At 40.5% G+C, this 22,783-nt stretch overlaps 2 protein-coding genes across 2 annotated transcripts; one reads left to right on the top strand and one right to left on the bottom strand.

The window, feature by feature from the left end:
- The first annotated feature begins 4,911 nt into the window (after positions 1 to 4,911).
- LOC117473834 (histone H1.0) lies at positions 4,912 to 6,262 on the top strand. Its single transcript, XM_034119736.1, has one exon. It carries the CDS (start codon positions 5,153 to 5,155, stop codon positions 5,738 to 5,740), a length of 588 nt encoding a protein of 195 aa, XP_033975627.1. The 5' UTR covers positions 4,912 to 5,152; the 3' UTR covers positions 5,741 to 6,262.
- Positions 6,263 to 7,664: 1,402 nt separating this feature from the next.
- On the bottom strand, positions 7,665 to 22,663 carry rhot2 (ras homolog family member T2). The gene is made up of 19 exons (XM_034119779.1): positions 22,448 to 22,663; positions 21,692 to 21,750; positions 21,019 to 21,100; positions 20,854 to 20,897; positions 20,517 to 20,570; positions 20,354 to 20,406; positions 16,012 to 16,120; positions 15,730 to 15,831; positions 15,506 to 15,604; positions 15,306 to 15,414; positions 15,096 to 15,216; positions 14,776 to 14,860; positions 14,466 to 14,611; positions 14,252 to 14,352; positions 11,968 to 12,098; positions 11,767 to 11,847; positions 11,556 to 11,678; positions 10,427 to 10,629; positions 7,665 to 8,905 (listed from the first exon to the last, which is right to left on the bottom strand). The coding sequence occupies exons 1-19, from the start codon at positions 22,482 to 22,484 to the stop codon at positions 8,788 to 8,790; spliced, it is 1,857 nt and encodes a 618-aa protein (XP_033975670.1). The 5' UTR covers positions 22,485 to 22,663; the 3' UTR covers positions 7,665 to 8,787.
- Between the last annotated feature and the right edge of the window lie 120 nt (positions 22,664 to 22,783).

Below are 22,783 nucleotides of genomic sequence, written 5' to 3' on the forward strand. Positions count from 1 at the left end.
GAAACCTAACATACTACTTTATAAGAGATGTGTAATGTAAATGTAACTCATTTACAAACATTTCTGCACCCCCTATAGTCTAAACTATTTCTACCGCTATTAATCCCACGTAAATTAGTTAAATATAATTTGTAGATCTCATAACCTATTACAAATGATCCAAATGTGAATTTAGGTAATTTGATAAGCTTTCTGCATCCACTAAAATGAACATAATAACTTTCAATGGAGCACCTTTCCTTAAAAACACAATTTTAACGGTTACAACGTAATTGCTGTGTCATAATTAAGCATGAGAGTCAACGACACAACACAATGGAGTAGAGTGTGCTGGTTTGACTGACAGCTCACAGGTGCCCTGAACGATGCGCCCAATGACAGGCCTGTTATACGAGTGATGGTTAGACAGCTGACATTGTGGAAATAGTTACCTGCTCCACATACAGTAAAGAGATGATGGGAGGGGGGGGGGTAAGACATTTACAAAGAGCGCCTTGGTGTGGGCGAAACTGACGTGTGCTTATTGAATCAGTTATGCAGCAGTAAGCACAGCACATGGCCGCTGACACCTGCTCCAACATCCAAGTGTTGTCACAACTGTCGAAACACACACACCAACAGTAACTCTACAGAGCTCCCTCACACCCCAGCTGGCCTGAGGACAAGAGTATTAAAACCATGAGTGTGTCGATGCCTTGTCCTCACTTTCTGTTGTCTCAACATGGCACGCTGTTAATTAAGTGCCGGTCTAATCACCCAGACATTAACGGTGTTATCTGTGGCAGCGTAATGGGCAGCAGAACTAAATGATGTCCAGCTCAAGAGCACTTTAAAACTGTTCACTGTCACTGCTAATTATATATGCAAGAAGGGAAGATGAGAGCACACAACTCCACCAAGGCCAAATCCCCTATCTCGCCATGTTAAAGAAAGTCAAAAACAACGTGTGTATCTGATTTGGATTTGCTCCAAAATGCAACAGGTTCGTCATGGGCTCTTGCTTAAACCTTGACATAAGTTTCACAAAAATCAGACAAGTAGTTTCAAGGTAATATTGCTGACAAACAGGTGAACACTGCCTCCTTTACAAAGCTAAACAGTTATTTTTCTACTATAACAATTATATATTTTATGTTGGTTTCCTTTTTAGTTTGACTCAAATCACTCTGCTGTATGGATTCACTGTTACACCCTGTCAGATGATTGGAGAAACAAGTACACAGTATAGTGATGAAAACCGATTGGAGGTATTTGATGGAAACAGTTAAGTTGCTAAAAACAACAAAAATGAAAAAACATCTTGTTTGAAACTTTAAACAGCTGAATTATTTTCTTTCTTTGATAAAATGGCACTATTGCTATCTCTATGCTTCACTAACCTTATTTTATTCTGATTTTTGATACACACACAGTCGATCAAAGAGCTATTGACTCTATACTAGCGTTTTAACAATATACTGTTTGTGAAGGAGTAACCTACAATGATTTGAACAAGAAAACAAGGAACAATCAGGATTAGTATCTATTGTATTTATTTTGCAATTATGAAACCATATCAATGTTGAAGGTTTCTGAAGTAAATGCTTACCAAAAGTGCTCTTGCTCTTATCTTATATAGGCTCTAGTTTACAAAGTGTTTATAATATGAAAATGCACAATAAGACTGATACTGTCTAAAAAAAAATATTTTTAAGAAACAGTGAATACTTTGTGAGATCTCATTATGATTTTCGCAACAAAGAGGGGAAATCATCTTATCCTAACCCTGTCTCCATACCCTCTTCTGTTGCTACCTGAGTAAATACAAAAAATCTGATTGAATCTCATGTTATCAGACTTCCAAAGCCAGAGTAAACAACGAGACAGTCCTCAAATCAGGGCAACTCCGAAAGAATGCTTTTAACTGAGAACAGTGCGATCATGCGCCGGATAGATTTGGACCTTTTTGATCCACAGCCCTGATATGGAGCACACTGAGGCCTTCAGTAGCTTTGGGCCAGAGACAGGACAAGACTTGAGAGGTGGTTTAGGCAGCTAAAATTACAAACTGGAATCAGATACATTTAGAGGTGCAGGGCTAAAACGCTCCTGACAGGATGGTGTGGCTGTCTTCTGTAAATATCGTGTAATATAGCTCCCACTCAACAAGCAAACCGTCACTGGGTTAAACATTATGTAAGCTGATATACAGTATATTTCAGACTCACACATGACTAAATATACAACTGAGGAAGCTAGGTTGCAATGTGTTGGCAGCAACAGTGCACATATAATATTCCATTAAAATGAAGTGAGTAAAAATATGTCTGTCATTCAACTGGTAGATCATTCAACTACTCTTCTGAGCTGAGTAAACACCACAAAGCCACCAATCCTAAAAAGACACACACTGGGGCATAATTAAAACTTTTAAGGACAATATCTGTTTGGTTTTCCACAATTCTAAAAGTTATCTATTGGAAACATCTGTGTTTTAAACAGTATGGAAGCTGGCAAAGTCTACAACAAGCAACAAAATTATGTAGCATGACACCAAATGGGTGGGCCTTATCGACATTCTTTAACAAAAAATACTGCTTACAATCCCAAACCTAATAATGAATAATTATAATTAATATTATGTTAAATGCTTTTGACAAGGGACTTTTGTATAAAAGATGCTGTTTTTCTTATTTGCGGTTTTTCAAATGAAAGCAAATCTCATATCTACTAAGTGTTTATAATGTGAAATATGCGGAATTACACTGAAAACATTTGTTCAAACAACTAGGGTATAATTACTGGATAACTCTTAATTATGTCAAATTATCACTATCCTTTGACAAAAGGGAGGCTCTGCAAGCAGGCTTATACAATACACTGGTCATTCATTGACATCTGATTAAACTGATAATCACTCTGAAATGCAGTCAGTGTGGAGGAGGTCCCTCTGTCGGTGGATAAAGGGAGTGGTCTAATAACGGTGTGGGGAGGGGGGGCTTTCTAAACGAGGCACACGCGGCCATGGACAAAAACACACCACTCCGGATCATCGGTGACAAAAACAACGAAGCAGTACCTACAATACATCCCACAATTACCAAAACAAGCCAGAAGCTGTCCTTGCAGCACATGGCCTGATAAGCAAACAATGTGACAATGTGGTTCAAATTACCATATAGAGACATTACTGTTACTGTTAGTTAATACGAATAAAAGCAGCGCACTGCATTATGCTCCACCCTCCATTATTCACTCATTCAATTGCGCAATAAAAATATTTGCATTCACTCAGTCACTCCAGCTGTATTTACTCATTCATTCCTTCACTCGGTCATCTCTTTACACCCGCCCTCCCTCTTTCTATAATGCACGTGTCCTCTGTAGTACTCACCCTCTCATCCGTACTCCCTCCCTCTTCAGTGAAAAAAATCCACTCACTCCTTCATTCCTCCCTCCCTCCCTTTTTTCACTCATTCAATCCCTCCCGGCTCACGATACTCACCCACCCTCCCTTTAAAACACCAACAAACTAAACATCAACTCAGTGTGAGGACACAGCTGGAGATACAGTAGAGTGGAGTAGAGATATTTTCCTCTCTAAATTAAACTTTATTTTTATTATTTGCACTATTTATCACCCACAAAAAATATTTTAAAAACTCTGGTAGGATATAAAGGTAATTAGGCATAATGTTATTTTAACTAAAGTTCATTGATTCTACACTCCACTCTGCACTGTGAGGACCCCCCACTCCCCTGGTGTTTTTTTTGCACCATAGATGTGGATGAGTACAGAAAAATGGTTATTATCTGAAAAAATAGAGTCCATTACTAAGATTACCATGTCAAAAAAGTCGAGAAAAACACTACTCCAGTGGATGTGACTTTCATATAGGAATCAAAATGGCGTTGCAGGGAGGGACATCAGACCTGCTATTAAAATAAGGAATAACACAGTAGAATTAGGCTAAAGTTAGTCAATTTTGAGTTTTTTGAAGGTCAGCACCAACACCATAGACCCTCATAAAAATGGGGAAAGCCAAATGTGAACGCTGTTATTGAGTGAGCTGTGATGCGCCAGTTCCTGAACAAAAGAAAGCCATCATTGCGCCCTATATTAAAAGGACTCTGCTTTCGGATGCGGTCCCCCTCACAGCTGGACACACAGCAGCCACTTACACCCCTATTAAAAATATTCTGATCAATTTTAAGATCCAATATTCGAGTCCCTGATCTTTGGAGGTGTTGGCAACTTTCCTGACAATGGAGCTCGAGTGGCGACTGCCATAGTGACGGTTATAAGCAATTCTGTCCAAATAACAGCAAACACAGCAAACCCATCCACCGTATTTCAACCTATATAAAGCCACATTATCATCCCAAGTGTCCCCTGTCACTTAGGTGTCGTGACATTTAATTTATAGGAGGTTTAACAGCAAATAATCTCAACCACGTCACTCAAAGTCAATGGCCGGACTGTGTTAGTTGGGAAAATGTATCGATGTATTAAAAGCAAAAACGAAGACGGAATCCGACCGAAGTACGTGCATCCGTTTGAGCATAGATACAATTTCGATATGCATTGGATGATTTGGCCCGAGGTTCCGTCTGTTTGGGTCAATTTAACGCGAATTGTGCAAAATTGTTCACAGCCCGCGTTACTTCCAGCGGGTTTTCCTGGAATAAAAGTTGTTCGCCGGCGCGGATGAATACGGAAAAGTGGTTCGGCGTGAAGCCCAATGTCTCTGCTATCAGCCCATAATGTTTTGTGTGTCAATATTCAGCCGTAGCTTTTATATTTGCCAGAAGTTGGAGGATGAAGAAACACAAACGGGACGGCGCCAGTTCCATGGAGTCCGCTAGATCAGCTGCTGGCAGTTGGTGTTCTCAATCACGTCCGCAGATAGGCTTCATAGGCTCATCGAGGCGCCTGTGGAATAAGACACTTAAGAGATCCCGGCTACTGACACGTCACTTTGTGTGGACAATAATTATACCGTTTTTTTATTGTAAGGGGGGCAATTGTCTGCCAACTCGGACTTTCTAAGGGAAAGCTTTTATTTCTGGCTGCGTTTATTTCTCCGTTTCTGACGCTCCAGCTGAGCAGGGTGAAATTACACCCCCTGGACTTTCTTTCTGTTTGTTAACCAACTCCAAAGAAAAAGTCACCATGGCAGAAACGTCGTCAACTCCAGCCAAATCCAAAAAGACAGCCAAGCCTAAGAAACCTGTGTCTCATCCTAAGTACTCGGACATGATTAAAGCGGCCGTCGTGAACGACGCCAGCCGGAGTGGCGCGTCCCGGCAGTCCATCCAGAAGTACGTGAGGAAGACCTACAAGGTGGGCGAAAACGCCGATGTGCAGATCAAGATGGCCCTGAAGAGGATGGTGGCAGCCGGGACTGTGCGCCATACCAGAGGCGTCGGTGCGTCCGGATCCTTCAGGCTGACCAAACCAGAGGACTCCAAGAAGTCCACCATGGTAGCAGCACCTGCCAAACCAAAGAAGGCAGTGAAGGCAGCCAAACCCAAGAAGGCAGCCAAGCCCAAGAAGGTGGCCAAGACACCGGAGAAAATCAAGAAGGCAGCTCCAAAGAAAGTGAAAAAGGTGGTGAAAAAGGCGACGCCAGTGAAAGCCAAAAAGGCACCAGCTAAGAAGGCAAAGGCACCCAAACCCAAGGCGAAACCAGTCAAGAGGGTCGCCAAGCCCAAGGCAAAAACACCCAAAAAGGCAGCCAAAACAGCGAAAAAGAAGTAAAGGACACTATTATAAAGTCACTGTAAATACTTAAGGAAATGTTTTCGTATATGTATTATTTTTGTAAGGTCTCATGAAAACTTATGCTGTTTATACCAGTAGTTCTCTTCATTGCACTATACACGCTGTAGAATTAATGTTGAGCGTTTTTATTTGGCGTTAATAATAAGGTTAATTTCTGTCTGATCCTTGGAGACAAAAAGGCTAGACTGGGGTCTGCCTGAAGAGGAAGAACATGTACATACAGCTGAACTTATGAATAGTTATTGTTAGTGCACGGGGTCATACTGAAAAAACAAATGTGACAATGGTGATCATTGTTGAGCCTTTACAATGTGCAGACCACAGGCAGTGGACGTCAGCTAGATTTTCTTTTAAAGGCTCTATAGTTGTCATTCAATCTCCATTCTGTATATTTCCTCATGTTCGGACGACTCCTACTCTACCAACATCCCACTGTGATCAGTCACTTTTAAAGACTGTTTATACTGTAATTCAATAAACCTTTGTCATCTTCTACAACATGTGTGGGTCTACTTATTGTGCGCATTTTACGCGTGCGTAATTACACTTAGGATGGAGGGATTTGTGCGCATATCAAAGACTAGTATTTGTAATACATTTAACAGGCACAACGTTGATTCCTACGTTTTGATAAAAATACGTTATCTAAGACATAACACATTTAGCCACGTGCAAGAAATTAGTTATTGTTCATCAAAGTGATGCAACAAACCCCCTTATGGAGCCTCAGATGAGGGATTATATTGCATTGCTGAGGCAGGATGGACATACACAAAATAAAGACAGGTGGTGAAGACTGAAAGGTATTATGTTATAAGTTAGACTTTAGTGTTAACTGCTTAACAACCTAGTCCTGAGGGCAGGGATGGACTTTCTAGGACACTTTGTGATACGAAGTGAACGCTTGTATACCATAGAGAATCGGTTGGGAAGCAAAAGTGCACAGGAATAAAGTCCCTTAAGGGAATAAATCCGTAGTAAACAAGGCCAAGAGATGGACAAGAACGCAGATCTCTGAAAAAAAGGTAAAAACATTAAGTGCAAAAACTGCCCTAAATAGAGGAAATTAAGGTGCATTTTTTATAGTGTTTTACACCCTGGTTGTTCTTGAATATAAAAATACACTCAAAATCTAAACATCCTCCTTCCACAGAGTGAGGAGGAGGCTTTGTAGACACACCCAGCCATCAGTTCCCTGCCTCTCACCTGAATGACATGCAACACTGCCATCTTGTGGTGTCTTTTGGGAACAGCCGACTCCTCTCCACTGCAGTTGGGACCAGCACACAGACAGACTGGAGTCAAACTGATGAAAGTCAAGATGACAGAGACAAATTACCCTCTGTACAGTGTTAGTCATTGTGTCTTCTTTATACAGGTGTAAAATGTTAAAACACCTTGTTGAAGTGACCTAACTGGAACATCCGGATGCCAAGAGAAGCGGTCTTCGTCTGTTGACATCCCATGTGGAGAAGTAGTAGTTGTTGCTTCAACACACAGTAATCCAACATAATATTTTTATAGCACAGCAGAAAAACAACTTAAGAAACAAGGGTTTTGCGATTAAGATTTATCTGGAACAATAACAATACTCAAATAGCCTATAGGTGTTTAGAACAAAATTGATCCGTTAGCATCACTTTAAACGAGTAATGCCTCATTAGCATGGCACACACACATTAAAGAAAAAAAAAAGTGCACTGTCAAGTTTTCGAAGTCTGATAATAGTGTATAAATGCTGGAAAAAAAAAAAAAAATACAAAACAAAATCCAGTTAGAATGTATCAGCCATTACAATTAGCTGCTAGGAATTAAAAAACTGAATTTGTGGTAAAAAGAAAGCACCAAATGTCAGGCATTTTAACTTAAAGCACAGCAATCACCTTCCATCCAACATCCATAACGTCTTTTGGGTAAAAGGTCCCACCCAGTCTAATCTGGTCTTTTATTAAGCATCTCAAATCAGTTCAATTTCAGTAAGAAAAACAGCCATATTTTAAAAGTCACAGAAGCGGATTCTGCAGAAACAGCAGGTCCCCAGCTGAACTGAGCAAGAGAACGTACATAACATGACTGACTCATGTCGGAAAACAATGCAATGGCGGATTATGTAACAAGGTCAAAGTGAATGCACAGTGTCAGGTGTGTGTGAATAGAATAAAATCACAGATCATCACGCTATTTCAGTCTATCAAAATCAACCATTTCAATATGAACAGAAGGAAGCTGATTGGAAGCAGAGATTAATTCAACCAGGTTTTTTCGTTTAACATTTTGTAATTTTTAAAGGTTTGCTTGTCTCCTTATGAGAATATATTTTCGGACCATTCTCCTCATGCACATTTCTTCCTCATCACTGGAGGCCTTACTGCTAAACACTTTAAAATGTTTCATTCATAGGCAAAAATAATATGCCTTGGAGCTAATAACATGCTATGACTTGTCATTGCTGCTGGAGTCATTTGGCAAATCAGATTTGAACATTTAGTATCAGAGGGAAGAGTGTGAGTTCATTGGCGGAGATTGAGTGGCAGCCAATCAGAATGCTAGGTTAAAATGCTCCATGTGTTGCCCTTTGGTTCTTCAGTCTAGTCAATTTGGCATTTTTGTATATTATACTTAATAAACACTGCATGTACATAAAAACCTCTCCAATCTCACCATTAACATTTCACATATAATTGAGGGGAAAGCAATAGATGAAATAACTGTTTTCCTGCATTTCCTCCTCTCTGATAAAGCACCTGATGTGAACAGTTCTTTGTGTATCAATGCACCGAGGTTAGCTCCTACTTAACCTGGTTGGGCAACGTGAGGCGAAAAAAGCAGCGAGGGCAATAATATGACCACTATTTTCCTATTGATTTTGTTGTGATCACCTGACTCAGAGGGTAGGATAAGGTAAAGAAGAGCAGAGATATGACGAGTTTCCTGGGAGGCTTGCAGGTGAAAAGTAAAATGATGTGACTCTGGTCTCTGAGGTTTGGTCTTGATGGATGGATGGAGCGTCAGCTGGTTGTTGATCATTTCAGTCTGGCCACGGCTCTGTAGATGGCAAAGCCCAGAACTGCAACCACAGCCGAGCCCAGCGCCACTCTCAGCCAGTACGACGTGTTGCTCATGTCTGAACCATTCAGGTGTCTGGAGATGGGAGGGAGAAATCATTAGCGGTACGAAGCAACAGCTGATACCATGAGAACAACACATCTAGCTTCTCTACCACATGAACCTTTAATCACTAAATGTATGAAACCACATTTGCATGTAACTCATCTGTATATGTTACACGTTTTCAAGGATGTCCTCAACAAGGCCTGGGACCCTCAGACTCTTTATTCCTCCCAAAGACACAATGCATTACATTAAGGCACATTGTGAGCCATGTCCCTTACAACCTTACTATTATATATATTGCACAATTTTGTAAAATACTATAATATTAGCAAATTGCACAGCTTTTCTACTTCAAATTCTAGTACAGTGCACATATTCTATATCAGTGGTTCTCAACTGGTGGGTCGCGGATGTATGAGTGAAGAAAAAAAAGTTGAAAAAAAAATTGCAATTTTTTTTTTTTTTTTTTTGGGAAAAAATGCAAACTTTTATTTTGAAGGACCGATTTTCTAACGCTGTGCATTCAGTAGGCGTTGGACTGGAAGTACCGGAGACCATAAATGGTTTTGAAAACTTCTGTCACGTAGTGATCATCTTCTCAATAAAACATCTCTGCTGATGTTTTTTCGAGTCTTCTGGCCAATCAGAATCAAGATTGTTGGCGGAAGTCCCCACGGAGAATAACTGAGGTAGAACTATTCTTTATACATCCATGGGTACAACTTCAGATAAAAATGAACACATAATGAAATATGACCCCCGGTTTGATGATTGACAGGTCACAGAACAATGGGAGCTATCTACCCTTACCCACAATTTAAAGTAAATCACACAGACTATCTCCTCTTCTCGCAGCAAGATGTCAGAACTAAGTGAAAAACAAACAATGGCATAAAATATTATTAATATGTCGGGTAGTAATAGATTTATTTATTTTCTTCTCAGAGTGTACCAGAATGCGTAGTTTATGTTAGTATTTTTAAAAATCTCCTGGGGGAGAATCCCCCCAGACCCCCTTCTGGGGTTGGGTTTTCAGCATGTGTGCCTTTTTATATAGTTCAGCTTTGATTCCATCATCTCATTAAACCTTGTTTAAAAGCATACTTTAGTTCTGTGAAGGGATATATGCACTGTACTTCACTTTTATTAATATTGTATTCTGAAAAGCGTATATATATTACAGCACGATTTTTTGTTGAATAGATTTGAGTGCTTCAAAATGTTGGGTCGCGATGTATTGACCAAGTAAAAAGTGGGTCCCGAGGCCTGACCAGTTGAGAACCACTGTTCTATATTATTATTTATGGTAATTTGTCATATTCTTGTTATACTAACTTTCTTGTGAACAATATATATTTTTTTATTTGTATGATAGTTGTTATAATACTTCTATATCTACTTATTTTACAACTTTATTACTCTTCCTCTGTTTACGCACCATTACACACCAAAACAAATTCTTTGTATGTGTCAAATTTGGCAATAAACCATTTTGATTCTGATGTCACATTTATCTCAAGATCAGTAGTTTGTGTGTGGACGACGTACGGATATACTGCTGCCCACGCCAGCCGGGAGTAGATGGTCTTGCTGGTGGAGTCGAGGAACAGGCTGGAGAAGGGCAGCGGGGGAGGCAGCTGGTGTTTATAACAGAACTCGGCCGGAGTCATCCCGTGGAACTGCTTGACTTCAGGAAGGTCCACCTTGGAGGCGACCAGCACACATGGGATGTTGCTCTCCATGTAGTGTTGCTGAGTAACACATTGGATAAAGAGGTAAAGCTCAGTTGTGAAAGAAAAAATAAATGTTTAAATAATGAATGTCAAGTAAAGCTTATTGCAATGCGTAATAAATGTATACAAACTGAAGAAAAATCAGATTTATAATAACACAGATCTTTCAAAGTTGGAAAGGTTACAGTAACGGCCCGTCCACACGGCAGCGTGCGTTGCTTCAACGGAGACGCTTCCCATTCACTTTGAATGGGGTGACGTCAGGCTTTGCCGAACTGCATTGTGGTTCCGTCGCTTTGCCTCCGTTGCTCGCTTCGAAAGTTGAGAAAAGTTCAACTTTTCAAGCGTCGACGGAAGCGTCAGCCAATCGAATCATATGCCAGTACAAGCACTAGCCAATCAAACCGTGTGCTTGTGTGTCTGGGGTGGGAGATTAATGTGATTGGTTGTTGGTCGCGCGCCAGACACGCCCACCGGCAAGCTTCAACGCACGCTGCCGTGTGGACGTACCGTTAGTACGTGTTTATTTAGTTGAATTAAATAGTGGAGACATCCATTTCTTCCTGTGTCAAGTATCAGTAATAAAGTGAAAACAAATGGTTTTGATTATAAAAAAAAAGGTTTATGTAAACAAAGCACCATGAAATTAGAATAAATAGCAGGCAAATAAAATCATTTTAATTTTCATTCCATCATTTGTTTAAGTTAGAATACAGTATATCTTACACATACAATTTCATACTCACCAGAATCAGCTATTTTAATTAAAGTCAGTGTTAGAAACTGCTAAAGGGAAGCAAAGTGAGCTGTAATAATGCTTTTATTAGCAAAACAAACTGTGTGAAAAGACCAGCACACACTGATGGGCAGCCTATCTAAACGGCACACATTTAAACCTTCTAAATAATATTTCCAGCAATGTCAGTGGAACTGTTGTGACTGACCTTGTATATACTGGCACAATAGTCGAAGGAATGTGGGTCACTGGCGTCATACATGAGACAAGCGACATCACAAGAGGCGTCCGATGCCTTCAGGAACTCCACCTCCACATCCACCTCATTGAGCTGCATAAAGAGAAGAGTGTAGGTCACAGTCCTTAGTCAGGGTCAGAGGAGAAGGGTCAGCATTAGGATTAGGATGGAAGGTACTTACGATGAGGTACTTCTCTTGGTTGCTGACTTGGATAGTGTTTATTGCATAGGGGGAGAAGGCACTGCTGGGATTTCCCTTATTCTGTAGAAGGCAAAAGAGAGAGAAAAAACCAACAACAAACAGTCACTTTTTAGCCTCAAGAATGTTGACGAGTGCAGATTTAATATTTTATTCTCTCCAGACTAGCAGATGGTTTCATACCTCAACGCTGCGACCCACAAAGGCCTGCAGGAAGGCCGTCTTTCCTGTCCCCTGCGGTCCAATCACCTTGCAGAGAAAAACTGACCGCTGTGTCTGGTGCTTCTCCAGTTCCACCTCTTTGTCCTGTGTAACTGCACATGTAAACAAGCACAAACACTAGATATAAGTACTAGGGATGCTCCATATCGGCCGATACACACTCTCTGCCGATCGATCGGTGCTCTCTAAAAATGCCGATCACGAGAGCCGATCGCATGATGTAAAATACATGACACTTTTCTCTGTGAGCGGCAAAACAAGCTCGCCAAAATGGCTTCACCAGTCTGGCAGTATTTTAAGGTGTCGTGTAAATATATTTATTCTTCACTGTCGGGTCACTCATTACTGGATCAGTGAGCTGCATGAGACGATACTGACAGGCTGTAAGGAGAGGGAGAGAGAGGGAGAGAGAGCGATTCAGCTAATTTCTCCCGTGTTATTATCCAAAGTTAATGTAAACTTGAATAATGTACTTCATTTGAATGTAATAATTATGTTGGTTGTTGTTTGTGGAAGCGCCAGTGAATGAGCCCCATTAACTGAGTTTTAAACATCACTTTAAATGGAAGATCCCCATGCCCGCCCACTCGACCGGATCGGCCGATACTGATTCCAGCGATCGGCCCCAAAATTGGCGATCGGAGCATCCCTAATAAGTACTAACGCAAGAACACACAATTCTTCCACCTGTCATTTGTCAAGCTTTCACTGACCGTAAGGCAAAGTTAGAAAGATGGAAGTTGTCTAAATTACAATAGACAATATTTTATAAATAGACATTCCTATTAATAGGCCTGAGGTGGGAGGACGACCAGGCCAGAGAAGAGGATGCAATTCCTGCTCCCGCTTAGAAAAAACAACCTGCCATATGAGCTGTTTTTTTTTTAGCACTTCTACACACATCCAATGAGTCTGTTCCCTCCTGTTTAATCACCATGTGGTTTGTCTTGGCTGCCAAACAGAGCAGAGAGCCTACAGCCCAGCCTGCAGACAATATCACTTGTGCGGTGCTAACCAGTTTATCCTAGAAGATCTGCAGCTGTTGCACCTCAGATCTCTTGAAAAAAGCTTGTGGAAAAGTAAAAACAATAGAAAGAGGAATAAAAGTAATACAAAATGAAGAACAAGGTTGTTTCCCTCTTAACAGCTCCCTTATCAGTAACCCACATTATCTTCTATTCAAATGAATCTATTATTTACAAGAATATTAAATAATGAAAAGAGAGAAACGACATGTTTTGATCCCAAACACTAATGATACAAAAACTGTAGTATGGCCTGGGGTTACTGCCACAGGAAAGTTATATCAACAGCAATGATGGCTTGTAGGATAGCCATTTAGGATATGTGTTTCTCATCCGTCAAACTCAAACTTGAGAATTGTTCATCAGTCAAAACTGTACTTTGTTAGCCCCAGCTGTTTTGGCACCAGATGGAAAATCAGGAGTTTAAGAATTGAGTATTTCTTAGGTAATGAACATCTGCTCCAAACACTGTAGAAATCCATCCAACAGTTGTTGAGATGTTTCACTCAGGAACAAAACTGATAATCCAACTGACAGATGATTAGAGCAAGCATCTGAGAGAGCTACTGCTAGTATAGCTAAACATAATTCTATAGTAACAATTACCAACACAAATTCCTAATGAAAGGTTGGTTAAGCACCGAAACAGAGCACATGTTACAACTAGAAACTAGTCCCCTTGTTACAAGAGCTGTGTTAATCTCTGTGGCTTTCACCTGACATCTGTGGCCTCGCCTGACATCTAAAAGATACTCCCCTGAGACAGAATGTGTTTGATTAGCAGCACTGAGACATATTACATCACACTTTCCAAGCTGTCTTTACAAACTGGCTTCAGACTGACACTAGATCACACACAGCCTGCACAGAGACACCACTACCATATAAGAACAAAACAATTAAATCAGTAATCATTGTTCTTTTAGTTAATGCTTACACAAAACAAAATATATAATATGTGTGGAAAGTGCAATATATTTCAAACCATGCATGCATAAACGTGTGGACATACATGCAATTAACAACTGTTCCTTTACATCTCAAGGACGGATGTACAAGAATGTAAATCTATTAGGTGACAGCGGACAGGATTAAGAAGAGCAATCCTCTTACAGAAACGTATTTACCTGGAAAAGTGGTAATTACATTTTGCATTTCAACCTTTCTAATTGATATGCTGTTTGTGGGATTCCCTTCAGTTAAAAGACACAAACACACACCTGTGACAGCGGCAGTCTGGGACTCCTGCTCAGTGAGGATAGGGTAGCCTAGATATCCTAGATGCTCCAGGCAACGGTGGATGTCAAAGTACGCAGAGAGCCTGCATGTGAAGGGATTGACATACATGTGACCTTTGAACCAAAAAAGTGCAGAAAAGTGCAAAAGTAATGCATGCAATCTCATAAAAACCATTAACAATTGTGAGATACGTACGTCCACTGACAACGGTAGCCGTGGTTGGAGATGTAGCCCTCGTCTGTGGTGGGGACCGCCAGGTAGACCTCGGCCCCCCACGGCATGTAAGGACACACACAAAACAGGTTCCTAAGCTCAGCTGGGGACAGGGCTGAGTCTTTGTCCTGAGAGGGAAAACATGTATCTTTGTCAGAACAAGGAAACCTCCATTATTGAATGTGTAGAAAACTGATAGTAGTAACTTGATATTTACATATATTATAACATTTCCCACAGCATTTCACTGTGCAGTGGGATATTGTGACAGGCAGCTCGGATTCTTACTCACTTCATCATACTTGTCGAACTGCCGCTGGAGGAACTGGTAACCTAAAGGATTGAGCTCTGTGGTGCAGCCAACAGGAACTTGGATTCTTAAAAACATAATGAAGAACAAAATACTTGAATACCTCAGCATAAGGGACAAAAATGCACAAACATAAAAAAGTTAAAAGCAGGAGAAACACGGCAAATCTGATGAGAACGCAGGGACAGGTATATCTATTCTAAAATACTAATGCAGAACCACCTGTTGTAATGTTATAGTTATCACCAAAATATGTATTATCTGAATTGAAAGATACAGTAACGTAGTGTCAGTAAACATACTCAGGATAAAGGAAATCATCAGTGAGCTCCAGGTTGTCGTCATAACCAAACTTCCTGAGGATGGTCCACGTGGTTTCATGTCGGCCCCTCTGGATAAATAATGTGTTAAGGAACAAGAAACCTGAAAGAGAGGACATAGAATACATGGGAATTAGCTGAGTGTGACCTTGCAACAACTCTGTTTAAAGACACATGTTGTTATTCTTTTACCATTAAGGGTCAGGCCGTTGTCCTGCACCCCATCGCTGGTGTTCTTCCAAACAACAGTCTTCACGTCTTCTAAGGCTTGAGGTGCCAGAGGGTTCCCAAAACAGGATTTCTACAAATAAAGATGGATGGATTTTATTATATTTTGCGTCAAATAATAACTGAGAAGACCTTATGTTAATTAAGTGATTTAACTGGCTGACCTGAAAGCAGTTGAGTTCTGCGTCGCTGAGGATACGGTCATTGTCCTGGTCGGAGATGTAGAATATTCTGCTGAGGGCTCGGACACACAGGGGCTTCAGCTGCAGGAACATATTGGATGTTTTGATGTTGCATTATTCAACCAATCATTTGCATGCGCATATAAATGGAAAGAAGAGACACATGCTGACTCCATAGTTATATTACCAAATCCAAAATGTCTGACCTGTTTGTCCTCAGGGTCATAAAGAGGGGCAGTGGGGTGCAGAACCGCCTTCTGTGCATAGTAGAACAGCTCAGAAATGTTTTTTAAGTTCTTCGCAGAACACTTGAAGAGAAGAAAATAGGAGAAAGAACATTTAAGGTACAATTACATTTGCAATCTAGAGGTCATATTAAATGTGCACGTGTTCATATTTGTTTGAAGCCAAGCAGCCATGTGTGTATCTCGATGTTGAGGTCAGCAGGTGTGTACATGCTGCAGTGATTAGCCACTGTTCAGTCTCACCTCGACACACGTCTCAATCTCAGAGAACTGGTTCATGATGGGGAGAATGGTTTCCATCGAGCTCCCGCAGCGCAGATCAGACTTGTTCCCCACGAGGATGATGGGAACTCTAGAACATATGGAGACAGGGTAACGCTCAATATGAGATGCAGCGATCGCAGTCTGTCTAAGAACTATAATTGAAAGCGCACAAAAACTTGTATGTACATTTACTTTAATTTGGAAACACTATTAACCAACTATAATAATTTACAATTCTCCAAAACGGCACCAAGTTACAGGACTATCGCTCAATAAAACAAATTCTAAATGAAAGTGCTCCAGAAATATATATCATGCATGACATCATAATAATACAAATCAATAAATCTGTCAGCAATGCTCTCTTACAGAAACACTTCATTGATGAATGATTATTGCTCTTTTACAGCAGCAAATACAATAACCTTTCTTTGTGCATGAGAAAGTAACATTCAGTTTTCCCACACGGTGACTAAATGTGTGCAAATTACAAACTAATTAAGTCTTAAAGCACACTGCCAATGGGCTAAGGTGGGTGTTGCAGCGACATATAACCTGACCTTTTGTTTTTCAGTGGAGTGAAATAGTGGAAGTATGTTGCGTTATAAATATTATATTATCTATATATTATAAAAGGGGACTTAATGTCCTTTTTGGAGTTTTCCCTTCCCTGTAGTGTGTTATAATAGGTTTGTTTTGTGCATGTAAATGGTCTGCAAAGGCTAAGATCCCAAAGTTCCCTCCAGAGGAAGTCTTTTTAAGTGTATTTAAGTAGAAACACACACAAACACACTATTTATGAAAAAAAGAATTACAAAAATAAAACCACTAACAGGAAAGATGTGTGCTAGCAAAGAGGCGCGTTACCATTGATTCAAAGTATTTGAACCACAAAGATTTCTTTTTGCTTAAAAAAGTAATGAAATGCTAACATTCTGTCAGCCATAAAGGATGCATTCAGTTATTAAGTTTTGTCTATAAGCATCACAAATGTTATTTTTTGTTATTTTTTAAATGAACAAACTAAAGCCAAACAGTGACATCATCACGTGACATAACACCGGCTTTGGTTTTGTTTTGTATTGAATAGCAGACTCTCAGAGCTGCAGTCCCTCTTCATTCCAGATCGGTGAGCGTTCAGTTGGATCAGAGAAACCTTACAGTCTCCTACAGAAAACACACATCTCCACCCCAACACAAGTCTACAGACTGTGCCATGGATAGGAGAAGCTATTCAAACAACAGGTGTAATACCAGAGCAGATGACCACGAAAATACAGTGGAAGAATCCCTGAACAAGATCCACTGCAGAAATGGTAAGATATACGGCCTGGCTGATTTCCGCATTGCATATGATTGCGAGAAGATGACTTTTGCCCATAGGATGCGCAAAGAAAATGACATGGTGAAAAGTCTGGAAGAGGCTGCTTGGAAAAAGAAGTTTGAGAAAGAAGACCTGGCTCTTAAACAGAGCAGGGAGAAGAGAGAGCTTGAGGAAAAGTTCTCAAAGATGGAGATGAAACTGAAAGAGGTGGAGAAGGAGAAAAATGACCTGGCTGAAAAACACCTGAGCTCCGAAAATGTGGTCAAACAGTTGGTAGACCAGTTGAAACAACAGGAGGAAAAGTTTTTCAAGAACAAACCCCAGAGCTTGGAGACTGAGCCTACAAAGCTGGAGATCAAATTGAAACGGGTGATGAACAAAAATATCCGCCTGGCCAAAAAGAACAAAAGCTTGGAGACAGAAGTCAAAGTGTTGAAAGACGACAGGCAGGAGCAGGAAGAAAGGGTCAACAAAGACCTGGCCGATCGACACCAGAGCTGGGAGACTGAGCTAAAGCAGGAGATGATGAAGAAGAATTACCTGACCAGGAGGAACAAAACCTTGGAGACGGAGGTCCAAGAGTTGAAAGACCAGAGGAGAGAGCAAGAGGAAAAGGAAAACCTGGCTCAGAAACAACTGAGCTGGGAGGCAAAAGAGAGAATGGTGGAGGATGAACATCAAGTCCTGCAGGACGGGTTCTTCAAGAGGGCGACTGAGGAAAAGGTCATCCCTTTGCAGAAAATGCAAAGCCAGAAGCCACAGAAGGACAGGGCAAGGGAAGCAAAGACGGAGGAAGCTGAGGCAAGTATAAACGCCACAGAGGTGACGGAAAATATGGAGGCGACGGAGAACTACGGGGAGAGTGTGTGGAGCTGGACGCACCAGAAGTGTGACAGCGACATAGAGTAGGAGGAAGCTTGAGAACAGTAACTCCCTCTTCCTCCTCCCCCCTCCCTCCTAACTCCCTCCTCCATTTCTCCCTCAACCCTCTCCTTTTCTCACATTGGGTTTTGTCCTGGACCCCAGGTTTTCCCGCAATCTATATTCTTGGAATTAGGATTACAAAAAAATAACAGCCAACTTCCTTCTCCATTTACCTCACCTCCTTCCTCCTACATCACCCTCTCTCCCCTTACTTCACCCACCACTCCATCCTCCATTTACCTCACCTACAAACTCCCCCCCTAACTCTACCACCAACCGAAGAGTCGCCAAAGACCCATATTCATAATAAAATGAGGGTCAACAAAACGTAAAGGTTACCTGATTCGTTATTGGCTGATTGTTGCACAACCCACAAAACTGTTGTGACATCACAAAGTGGCCAAATCTGATCTAATTTTCAGGTTTTTATATACTCTGGTGTTTTTATTTAGAAGGTGTATGTATAGATTGTTCTTGGTGTTTTTGTCTCAATATACAGGTTCAATTCCATTTTTTTTTTTTTTTTTTAATGTGTTCATTTCATATAAGCTGTTGAAATCAAAAGGTGTTCATCAGGCTGCAAGCTTTATGTCTTCATCACCTGCAAATTGTGTATGTGCGGCTGTGTCATTGTGGCCTGTTCACATGTGTGTGAATTAAATAGATATTAAGCAGTGACTGATCAATCAGTACATCTCTATTCTCGTTGCAACACTATCATGGTTTATTGTGTACATTCAGGTATTCCTGCAATATAATATAATGTGAATCAGTTGACAATCAAATGCACTCAAACCCCCACCGCTCCCATATTGGGCATGTTGCTGATACTTTAAGGTATTTTTTGCGCTACTTAAACATGCACAAATCCAAGATTACCAAGTTTGCCAACATTACGTGCTAACAGTAGGGAGGAGTGCAAAGTTCCATCACATATAAGAGACCAGAGGCCTGTACTACGAAGCTGGTTCAACCTAACCTGGATATGTTTGAGTTAGCCGGTTGGCCCAATCCAAAACATACGCGCTGGCGCTAAGCTGTACTACGACGCTGGTTATCAAGTGGATCGCTCAAGCCAGCCGTGTCCTATCTAGTTAGGTGCGCGTTCACATGAAAGGGGTGGTATTTGGAGCATTCGACCAATCTCAAACACGGACAAGCGTACTGACAGCGCAGCGTCATACTTCCTGAATGAAAAGTGAACTTTAATATTAGTCAAATATGAAGAAGTTAAACTTTAAACATCCATGACTTAAACACTTTATCCAGGATAAAAGCCACATAGCTGCACCTGCAAGGTGAATACAGCTGGTAAAAGAAAAAGTGTTTGAATGCGTACATTAACAGGTTTATGAAATCACTGCCCCGTCCAAGACACGAGTGGATCTGACTTTAATTAGGAGAATTTGACTCGAGTGTTTCATCAACTTAATGTGTTGCTTAAAATAATACTTCTGCATACAGTATGTGACACTGTGAGTGTTGCACGGCCAGATACGGCTCAAGAAGCTGACTCAAATAAGGAAATATATGATACATTATGATGTGATATGATATGAATGATAATGGGACACATCGACGTCTGCCTCACAGTGCCGCGGACTGTACTTAATGTCCGGTTACTTATATCGTGGCAGATATTTAAGTAAGCTTTCTTAACGCTAATATTATAATAGTCAGATTGCTCTGAAGATGGGAGGGGATATTCTATAAATGTTCACGTTCACACAGTCAGTTGATTTTGGCCGGCCGTCGTTCCTGCAACGGCAGTTTTTCTGTATTTCCTCTATCCTGTAATATGAATTGATCGCTTTAAACTCCGCACACGGAGCTCTGATTGGTCAGCAGGCGGTGCTTTCACTGAGTTGATCTCTTAGCCTGCCACCTAACCTGCTCCGGAGCAGGTTTGCCGCTCAGCATAAGTTACCATGGAAATCTAGCCTGCTAAAAAGAGAACCAGCGTCGTAGGACCGGAAAGCCCGAGATTTCCCTGAAGTTAGCCGGCTAAGCGAAAAATCCAGCTTCGTAGTACAGGCCTCTGGTAACATACACCCATAAACAGCTGATACATACTTGTTTCCTTTCTCTGCATCTCCGTTAACTAAAGGGATCCATTTAGTTTTAATCTGAAGAACAAAAGCAGAGACAGGCAAAAATGCATTAAGTCAATGTTATACGTAGTATGTGGAATGCTTATACAGTAAGTTACAATGTAAACCAAGTATCAGGTTACTACCTTGTCTATCGTGTCCTCGTTGGTGACATCGTACACAACACACACCACATTAGCCTGTGTTGTTGAAGAAAGAACAGGTTTATCAAGAAGAATACATTGAGCTAGAAAACAACTAAGAAAAATATGTGGATGTTTATGTTCCTGGCATGAATGATGTAAATACAAGGCCTTGTAGACAAATAACCTATGTCTTAACAAATTATATCTACAATTATATTCATTTATCTGGCTCCAAGTTGTTATTCTAAATGAGGGAATATCAATAATCATTACCCAATTCAGTCCATTAATTTAAATTGTTCAAACAGATGACATTAGTGCAGTTTGGTGTACTTACCTTGATGATCTCATTTTTAAGGACTTCATCACTCTGTTCTGTTTCTGTTGAGGACAAACAACATTTTTGTAAGTCATAGTCAGAGCAATCCAGTTTGACAAACCGCACACACAAACAGACACAGAGGACTGAGTAATGTTGTTGTTAGCGTTCAGGTCATGTTACCCGAGTAGTCCACTATGTGTGTGGGCACTTTCTCTGGAGTCACGTCAGCAGGGATGGTGATTTCCTCGGCTCTGAGAGGAACCTGTCAGAGATTACATCATGGATAGACTGTCAAACTTCACTAAATCAGGCTACAGCCTCCAATAACACAAACGCCAATACTTTCCATAGACATTCCTACCACAGTACAAAGGAAAGTATGCTTATTTCATCATGCTGCAAAAGCACAGGTAAAAGGTAAAAATCTAGTTTAAAATCAACCCAGTGATTCTAGTCATGAAGGGGATCCTTTTCAAATGTGTTTACATGAAACAATGTAAACAATAACAGTTTGTAATATCATATAGGTTTCCATCTTATCCTGCAAGTACTTTTTTGTAAACATATAGAAAAAGCTGAGCATATTGCTGAGTAAACAGCAAAGGAATTTAAACTTGTAATACCTTGCCCTGCGTGGACATCAACAAGCAACAATTAGTTGTCTTCACTGCACACAAATAAACCAGTTTGCTCTGAAGTGGCTACAATAGAGTAACTGTGGCTATAATAAGCAAATCATATTATAGATATTAGAGAGTCAGCTGGTGTAAATGTCCCTAGTTTTCATGGACATACTCTTCGGTAAAATTGACCTTTAGGTACAGCAGGGATACATAGTTAATCTGACACTTACCTCTTCTGGGAACTCCTCTCCAACCAAAGACATGATGAGTGATGTCTTCCCCACCTTGGCTGTTGGAAATAACCACATGAAGAGAATGAGAGGGGCTCACAGAGGAAGAATACATGATCAAAATTGGCTACAGCACCTACTGTAGAAATAAATGTTCTAGAAAGTTAGCTGACTAGTCCTTATGTTTTCATTTACATAAAAACCCTGATATGGACTGACTAGCTCATTATTCAGTACAGGATCTGAGTACTTCTACTTTTACTAAAGTACAAGGTCTGAGTGCTTCTTCCTACTCTGACTGTTAGTTTAGTAGCAGCCGTTATGTTCATGTTAGCTTACATGTCAATAATCTCAAACTAACGGATAACTCAAATATCAGAAAATTAAATAAACATTACATCTGTTTATTAGGTAATGTATATTTCAGTGGACGGCAGCTGATAATTTAGCAAATAATAATAAAACACGTTTATTAACTTCTCTATGGCAGCTAACTAATAACCGTTCAGAAGTTACTGAGCTAACGCTTAGTTAGCATTGCGGAAATCAGCACTTGGAAAGCGGCCAATTCATAAAAAATATAGAATTTAATAACATAGAATACAGTGGGTGCAGCTATACATATTAGGACAGTTTTTGACACCATGCCACCAGGAGTACCCGAGGTAAATTCAGCGACAAGTTGCCAAGTTAGCTTAAACTGCTAATGTTTGCTAGTCTTTTAGCTTGTGGTTAGCTGTCAGTGAAATGACTCACGTTCCCCCAATAACAGAATCCTGACGTCCTGCTTCATGTTTCCTATCTGTTTGACGAACAGTCCGACACGCTGCGGTGCTACAGTAACATTTATCTTGCATTTGAATGTCAAATTCTAGATGAAATCAAACGTGTGGCTGCTCTCCACAGCGATATGCACCCAAGGTGAAAGCATATCATTCCGGTTCACAGAGAGGAGGCGGGGAAACATGCCCCCTGCTGGGCAAATGGACACCCTGCAGACACTGTTTACACCACATTGTATTTAATGAGGTTTGATTGTTGTCTATAAAACAAATAAAGTATCTATTTATCTATCTATAAACGTACATTTGC

The sequence above is a fragment of the Trematomus bernacchii genome, unplaced genomic scaffold (assembly GCF_902827165.1).
Source record: "Trematomus bernacchii unplaced genomic scaffold, fTreBer1.1, whole genome shotgun sequence".
NCBI classification, from domain to species: domain Eukaryota; kingdom Metazoa; phylum Chordata; class Actinopteri; order Perciformes; family Nototheniidae; genus Trematomus; species Trematomus bernacchii.

Bases quoted from the DNA above. Each gene is read 5' to 3' on its own strand.
- LOC117473834 (XM_034119736.1), top strand. From the start codon at position 5,153: ATGGCAGAAACGTCGTCAACTCCAGCCAAATCCAAAAAGACAGCCAAG.
- rhot2 (XM_034119779.1), bottom strand. From the start codon at position 22,484: ATGAAGCAGGACGTCAGGATTCTGTTATTGGGGGAAC. The intron at 15,415-15,505 runs GTCAGCCAGTTA...CTTTATTTGTAG, and splicing joins CAGAACTCAACTGCTTTCAG to AAATCCTGTTTTGGGAACCC. The intron at 10,630-11,555 runs GTCAGTCACAAC...TGTGTTACTCAG, and splicing joins ATTGTGCCAGTATATACAAG to CAACACTACATGGAGAGCAA.